General features: G+C 42.4%; 1 protein-coding gene and 1 long non-coding RNA gene across 2 annotated transcripts; one reads left to right on the top strand and one right to left on the bottom strand.

The window, feature by feature from the left end:
- The first annotated feature begins 892 nt into the window (after positions 1–892).
- prph (peripherin) lies at positions 893–5722 on the top strand. Its single transcript, XM_062399254.1, has 9 exons — positions 893–1512; positions 3166–3226; positions 3639–3734; positions 4261–4425; positions 4514–4639; positions 4735–4955; positions 5085–5137; positions 5328–5401; positions 5558–5722. The coding sequence occupies exons 1-9, from the start codon at positions 968–970 to the stop codon at positions 5636–5638; spliced, it is 1422 nt and encodes a 473-aa protein (XP_062255238.1). The 5' UTR covers positions 893–967; the 3' UTR covers positions 5639–5722.
- Positions 4957–7541, bottom strand: LOC133964930 (uncharacterized). Its single transcript, XR_009923835.1, has 2 exons — positions 7332–7541; positions 4957–7204 (listed from the first exon to the last, which is right to left on the bottom strand). It is a non-coding gene; the product is annotated as an uncharacterized LOC133964930 (long non-coding RNA).
- Positions 7542–8157: the final 616 nt, after the last annotated feature.

The raw sequence follows: 8157 nt of genomic DNA on the forward strand, positions 1-8157 counted from the left end.
TGGAGTCTGCTGCTGTGTAAGTCATTGAGTTCATGCACCCGTTATAACAACAGTCATTATCCTGTGAGATCTCCCATCTTTCTGTTCTGCTCCAAAAGCAACCTCAGAGTCATGACTTTGCATTACCTGCAACAAACAAAAAACATGTTCTTTGAAAATATCTAGAGGTATTTGACAGCCCTTACTCCAGCAAGCGTTACTGGATCTACTGCATTTGAAAAGGATAGAATAACTGCAGAGTCATGGCTCTGCCCCAGACGCCCAGAATATCAATATAGTATTCCATTACTGTAAAAGGAGAGAGAGACAGAGAGGAGAGAGGGAGGGAGACAAAGGGAAGAGAAAAAATGAACCCAAATCCAATCAATGTGTCCATGTGATTCAATTTAGGCAAAAATTTCACATGTGCTTGTTGGAAACCCAATAATATCATTCTTGACATATATGTTTGATAGGGAAGTTGAAAACGTTAAAACGAGAGTAAAATCTTACATGGTGTACAATAACTATTTTGGCAAAACAACTATCCGAACATGAAGACTGGCCAATTGAGCTGAGCATCAGTGAGGGTGTAAATCAGAGAGGCGGGCTGGGGCGGGCGTGAGGAGACATCTTTAGTTATCAAAGCAGTAATGTAGAAGCAAGTCTGGCCTTCTGCCAAGTGCTTGAGTTAAAAGGGTGGAGCTGTCAAGGCGCAGATGAAGGCACAGGGAGAGGCAGAGACTATCTGTGAAGGGTAGGGAGTGGCCAAAGCCTGTACACTGATGTGTGACTGAGGAAAGAAGAGTTCATGTGGGTGGGGTGAGGAGAAATGAGGGAGTGGGAGGCGTCACGATGATGGGATAGCCAACGTGGGTGCATATAAACCCCCGCGGTCTTCACCCTAGTGTCCTGTTGCTTCACGAGCATCACAGAGCCTTCAACGTTCCACCTTTCCTCAACGACAGAGAAGAGAACGAGATCAACCATGACCCACTCAATGCAAACTTCCACTTCCTACAGGCGCACTTTTGGGAGCCCACACCCCATCTCCATGTCCTCCTACTCTCCTGTGTCTACCCGTATGACCCCGTCTAGCGGACGCTACATGCGTTCATCCTCACCTATGGTGGCGTCCCGTGCCACCTCCTACCATCAACAGCGTTCCCGCCCCACGGCTCAGCCCTCTCGCCTCTCCTACGACAAGGTGGACTTCACCCTGTCTGAAGCCATCAACCAGGAGTTCTTGACCACCCGCAACAATGAGAAGGCCGAGCTGCAGGACCTCAATGACCGTTTTGCCAGCTTCATCGAGAAGGTGCGTTACCTGGAGCAGCAGAACGGTGCGCTGCAGCAGGAGCTCAACCAGTTCAAGGGCCAGCAGCAGCACGGCCAGCCCAACCGTGTCTCTGATCTCTGCCAGGAGGAGATGAGGGAGATGAGGCGCCAGCTTGATGCCGTCGGCAAGGAGAGGGACCAGTTCCAGATGGAGAGGGACAACCTGGCTGAGGACCTGACTCTGCTCAAGCAGAGGTTGGTACTAGCACGATCAGATAAAGTAAAGTGTAAAATGAAGATCAGTTACCTAGATATATCAAACAAATGATTGGGATAGACAGATTGACAGATAGTTTGTGCATGAATGATACATTAGGATGACTGAAGGATACTGTAAGAGGAATATAAAATAGTTTGAGGAATTGTTTGACCCTGTTCAATGTAAATTGCAAAACCAGTACAGTACATAGAGCTACAGAGAAAGTTGCCAGCTGTCCAACTCCCAGTGATCCTCTCAATTCCACATTACCCTGTTGTGTTTTTTATACTTAATAACGAGAAGCTTTAGACTGCGCTTAATGACAATGCCATCCTCACAGCTTTCATTGACACGGTTGAAATACACTGCTACTGGTCAATGATCAGCACAGGGGAGGAAGGGATTTCTTATTGCCACCAACCAATTGAATCCGGTAACCATGGTTGAGTAGGGCGTGGCACATCAGTAGCCTTGACGCCACTAAGCGATGCTGGCTATAAGACACTGCACGGCTTCATGTCTACCAGACTGTTTCCATGTATGAGTGTCAATGTTTGTTGAATGTATTTTTAAATGATTGATTTTACTTTTCAACATAAATGTATACACTTGGAAACAAGCACAATTATGTATGCACAAAGGGACATGAGATCACAAGAGCAGGATGGATGCACCAGACAAAGGGTGGGGCCGGCTGAGGAGCGGGGAGGGGATAGCGAGAGGAAATGGGACCAGAGGAGGAGAGGTTGGATATCAGGAGCAGGGAGAACAGCGTCAGGAAAAATCAATGTGACTCAATGACTCCATTAGGTGCGAGTGTCCCTCACTGCTGATGGTATGGTGCCAGGGACCCCATTAGGACAAAAGGGCCCCGCGTAACACAGCATGAATAAAAGATGAGGCAGCAGGCCCCAGGATTTAATGCTTTCCCCACTAATCTACTTTATGTCTGCTCCCGAGCAGGACTTCTGTCCGACAGGACAGATGGAGGCGTATCCAGATATTGACCACACATCAGCGGAACTTCTATTTTTGCAGAGAATGACCAAAACTCATATTTTTTACATTGTGATATAATTTGTGATGAGTCATTGCAGCAACTCATACATTTTAAAGGAGTTGGCTGAAGCATAACGATGCTGAAATCAAATGAAATATCAATTTTAGTTTCTTTTAGTAAAATTACCTTTTTGGTTTTGAGAGTATCTCAGTTTCAAGCACATCAGACACAATTCATTTTTGAAATAATTACCTAGTAAACCACTCCTTACATGTACCCAGCTGTTTTTTTCTCTTCACTGAATACTAGTCAATACTATAACAACCATTTATAATCTATAAATAGAGGGGAAGTGTGTGTACATAACCTTATTGAGTGACCGTGGATGACCTTATTGAACTGTGGGGAAACCACATTAGTTGAAAGGAGCAGCTGCTGATCCCACCGGGTGCTCTCCCAAAACCCTTTTCACAGGACAGTGAATTAACAAATTGATCCTGAAAGCTTTTTTCCAGCTGATGCCCTGGTGCAACCTTTGACAGAAAGGGTTGTCTTTTAAGAAAAAAAAAACTCAACACGTTCTTTGCCCTCTCTTTATGCTAAAGGAAATTCTTGTTTGAAATATGTAGTCTCGCTCTTTGTTCTAAAGGTTGGATGAAGAAGCTCAGAAGAGGGCAGATGCTGAGGGCAACCTGGTTTCCTTCCGTAAGGTAAAGCTCACTGGACCATGATTAACATATTGATTAGTGTCCTTAGGCAACAGGTCAAAATGAACAGCTTTGTTCTATCTTCAATAGAATGGAGTAAGATGACAGAGACCTGTAAAAGAGACTAAAACTGTTTTTGTTGAGGCACTTTCCTACCAAATGCCAAATGATTAGTAAAAGAACAAAAAACGTTTTACGTGCTAAATATTTGGACATATCTTTCACCATCATCACCTGGAGATTCATTTCCAAGCCTTTACCCATTAGATAAGTGGAACTCGTACTCATCTGTTTTTAAATACTATAATGATCCTCATTTTAGCATAATGCAATGTAAAATCTATAAAATGTAAAGGAAAATGTAGCTGCCGTTTTTGCAACAAATAGCGAATTATGTTTTGTTTCTGGTTACTAGGATGTGGATGATGCCACGTTGGCTCGTCTGGAGCTGGAGAGAAAGATCGAGTCTCTGATGGATGAGATTGAATTCCTGAAAAAGCTCCATGATGAAGTAAGTGAATCTATCACCTCTGCAATTCACTGTCAGTGCAATTATGGAAAATTAATTTGTAGGTGTTTTCCTTATCTAGATAAACATTATGGAAACACTCAACTTTTGCATGTGCAGTATGTGTCCTAAGCGACTGACTGGCTTGTAGTGATGACAAACAAGACCATCCCAGTGATTAGCTTAACCCAGCCACTCATTCATTCTCTACTGTAGAAAAAAATGCCCACTTATTGCTGACAGTTAGTAGAATGATTTAATGCTTTTCTTTGCAAACCAAACAACGTGCTCTGATTTGATGCCTTTTGAAAATTTGAGATTTTAGCAATATCTGCAAGACAAGCAGACAAAGAATCAGCAAAAGATCAACGGAGTCATTAGCATATTGACTGACTTTGAACAGGACCCTTTCACGCTTACACTCCTTATTGTGTTATAAACTACCGGTAACTGTTTTAGCTCCTCACACCTTAATAAAGGTTTGTGTTTAAGCATCTACAAGTATTTGTGTCCTGTTCTTTATCACCAGGAAATCCAGGACGTACAAGTGAGTGTCCAGACCCAGCAACTGAAGATGGAGGTGGACCACAGCGCCAGGCCTGATTTAACTGGTGCCCTGAGGGACATCAGGGCTCAGTATGAGACCATCGCCTCAAAGAACATGCAGGAGTCCGAGGACTGGTACCAGTCCAAGGTAGGCAGATAGCCAAACAGACAGATGATAACACAGGAACACAGGAACAAACATTCATTCCATTGTATTTCACTTTTTGTCCTCACAGTTTGTGGATTTGACTGAGTCTGCAAAGCGCAACACTGACGCGCTGAGGCAGGCCAAGCAGGAAGCCAATGAGTCCAGGAGGCAGATTCAGTCCCTCACCTGTGAAATTGATGCTGTGAAGAACACGGTGAGGCCAAGAACCACCCGTTGATTTCCTATATCAATCTGTCATGTAGTGGTATTCATGAGAAAACGATGGTGACGTGCTGTTGTCTTTTTCAGAATGAAGCTCTGCTTAGGCAGATGCGGGAAATGGAGGACCAGTTTGGCAATGAGATTGGCAACTACCAGGACAACGTGGGCAGACTGGAGGACGAGATCCGCCATCTGAAGGACGAGATGGCTCGCCACCTTAGGGAGTACCAGGACCTCCTCAATGTGAAAATGGCTTTGGACATCGAGATCGCCACCTACCGTAAACTGCTGGAGGGGGAGGAGAGCAGGTGAGGGAGAACATCCTTTTTTATCATTTTTCACAGACTTGTTATGAACTTCAATTAAGAACTTCAGAGCAAAAGAGCAAATTCCTTTTTCATAACATGTTAGTAAATACATCTCATATTTCCGTTTAGGATTACTGTCCCCATGTTAAGCATTGGTATGAGCAATCACTTTGGAGACCGAGGTAAGCTTCTCCTTTTCTCATATAAAATATAAGAGGATCACAGTCTCAGGGCTTCCTTTTAATACACTTCAATTATACGTCAAATCAGTGATGATTCAATCATCGAAAACAGAGAAAAAAAATATATCTGTGGAAAGAAAATGTATCTTCATGTAAAAACTCAGCAGCACTTTAATCTGACTTTTCATAGACTATGAACAAACTCCAGTGAGCGGGAGCAAGAGGACTGTGCTGATAAAGACTGTTGAGACTAGAGATGGAGAGGTACAACAATTCATACAAAATGAAAAGACATAATGCAAAAATAACTTCTTTGTTATTATTTGCATTATGGAAATTGTGAGGAACATAAAAAATAATGTAACCAAAAAATTGTGCAAAAATAAAATTGAGCTAATCGGACCGTTTCTTTCCCGTCAGGTGGTGAAGGAGTCCAGGAGGGAGAAGGAGAGAGACTCAGGCCACAGTGATGGAGCCGACAAGGACGATAAGGAAGAGTAGATGAAAACTGATTAAAACATGTGAAGGCCAGTGCCATCGTAGAAAATAAATACATGAAAAAAAAGAGAAAATTCATTCGAAAAAAAGAGAACCTGATACATATATATATTTAGTCCTCATTGCCACTAGTTATGTGTTTATCTGTTGAGCAAAGAGTCTCAGTGTAGGTGCAATGTTGAATGAATCCCTTTAGACAGCGTCACCTTGGTGCTATTGAAGCCACCCGACTTTTGCTAACACAAACCCCTTTATTAACGTACCACCTGAGGCCTTGATTTACAGTGCAATCCCGTGGAGTGCTTAGACGACCACACATTTATAGCAGCATGTTAAACTACAGGCTAAAATATCTAAACTACAGGCAAAAATATCTAGGTTAGATACAGGAAGATAGACCATTGTGTTCTAGTTATGACTGTGCTTATCAACCTTCTGACTCTGTCCTTTCTTTCAACACACCTTCAAATACAGATTGAGACTAAATTCACATGTTGGCATTTGTTTTAGAAGCTTGCTATCCTCTTACTGTGCAAATCACCAAATCAATAAAGACATGGATCATCAATACACAAATAGCAGACAGGAAATGTCTACAGTAAAAAATACGACTGTCGACTACTGACAAGACTTTGGCTGAATGTGCTTTGCGATTCTGTGTGTATCTGGCAACACTGAAGAATGAATATGTAAGTGCGAATAATAAAATGAATTGGAGCAAACCCGGGTTTTCTTGTCAGTCCATTTATCACGAACGAATCAACAACACTAAGTGATGTTGAAATGTAATGTACAGATGTGTGTTTTTCTTCATTTCCATCTCAAGAGTTTTTCTCCACACACGACATAATCGGCATAACCTTCACTGATATACTGTCAAGTCACTCAGACGCTTTCAGGGACTAATTCAAATAAGAGCATTTCACTCCCACTGGTCTATGGCTAGACGAAAGTACAGTTGTTATTGTTATTACCTCAGCCAAGGAGGAAATGTTTTCACCTGCGTCTGTTTGTTGATTTATTTGTCAGCAGGATTATGTAAAAACAACTCAAACCAATTTCCACCAAACTATGTGGAGGTATGGGGCCAGGCCTGGGAAGAACCCATTAAATTGCATTACAAATCTTTTTTTTTTTCTAAAATAAAAACTTGAAATTCCCCTGACAATCATTGTTTGGCCTTGGTGGAGATACAGTATGTGCTCTAGTGAGTGTCAGTGTATTCTGAATTGAGTGGGAAACACAACAGGATTCAAACCTGTGCTCTTCTTATAGGTGACTACCATGGCATTGGTATTAGGCCCATGTAAAGGCCTGTGTGCATACTATTTGTTCGAACCATTTTAATCAGGTATTTAAGACAGTCATTGTCAGTCTCAACTCAATGTTCTGAGCATATAGCAAATACAACATTTTGTAATGGCACTTTAGACAGCTCATCATAAAAAAGTATAAAATACCTTTACCTGGCTTCTCTTCTCTTAGGCTTAAGTCGTCTGGTAGTTTAGGAGGCTGCCCAAAAGTTCTTTACCTTTAGTAGTTCACTCCATGATCATGCGTCACCAGTTCCTTGCAAGGGGAATGCCTTCAGCATAAAGTGGCATCACATGCAGATTTTATACATTGATTAAAAGTTGATTGATAGATTATTTATTTTTCTCCAATAACCCCAGTTAGATAAAGAGTGCTCACTCACAATGACAGTCCCAAGTCTATGGTGGTTGGGAAACAGCTTTGAGGTGCATTAACGCCACCTGCTTGAGTAAAGTGCTGATCCGGACGGTTACAGGAATCCAACATTTCTTCTTCTCTGGGCTTCAGCAGCAGCTTGCATCCATGATGCTGCAACACTGCCATCTCCTGGAGTTATTTAACTTGAGATTTTTCAGATATTCCTCTTCAGTCCAGTTTTCTTTAGAAAGTTGAACAGATACTTCCTGCCCTTCCATGTCCATTTCCACCACCCTCCAGTCAAGTCAGTGGCCTATGCACCTTTTCCTGTTAGCCCTCTGCTTTTCTTTTCCTCCATCATGTCCTTTCTTTACGTTCAAAATTTCCTGCAGTTACCTGATGTGTGTTTTAATGTTTCTGGTATCTGACAACTGTTGTATCTCAACCTTTGGAGAACCCAGTCTACCCGACCAATGAAGGCCGCCTCCTTGGTAGTTGCGTAGACCACAAAGGTCAAATTGAAATGAGACGTCTGTTCAACTGAGGACACCTATTGTTTTTTGCCCGATTCTATTTCAACATACATGCCGTTCACTGTTTGGTTGAGTTGAAGCGTGACACTTAAACATTAGATGTTTTATCGTTTGCTGGTGACATTACCTCTTTGGAAAATGGTTCCAGCTCAAACTGCTCGCAAATTCAAATTACTTCTTGAAGTCAGGCCAATCCACACGTCAAACATTGCTTCAGTCCCAACTATCGCCATCAAAGCGTGACCTGTGTCATGTGATCGATGAAGTTCATTGTGTCGGTGCGCAGCCATATGCTGCCTGGAAAACCAAACCGAGGGT

The sequence above is a fragment of the Platichthys flesus genome, chromosome 2 (genome assembly GCF_949316205.1).
Source record: "Platichthys flesus chromosome 2, fPlaFle2.1, whole genome shotgun sequence".
Lineage (NCBI taxonomy): Eukaryota > Metazoa > Chordata > Actinopteri > Pleuronectiformes > Pleuronectidae > Platichthys > Platichthys flesus.

Coding starts and splice junctions, on each gene's coding strand:
- prph (XM_062399254.1), top strand. CDS start 968: ATGACCCACTCAATGCAAACTTCCACTTCCTACAGGCGCACTTTTGGG. Junction 3,227..3,638: donor ACCTGGTTTCCTTCCGTAAG/GTAAAGCTCACT, acceptor TCTGGTTACTAG/GATGTGGATGATGCCACGTT. Junction 4,640..4,734: donor TTGATGCTGTGAAGAACACG/GTGAGGCCAAGA, acceptor TGTCTTTTTCAG/AATGAAGCTCTGCTTAGGCA.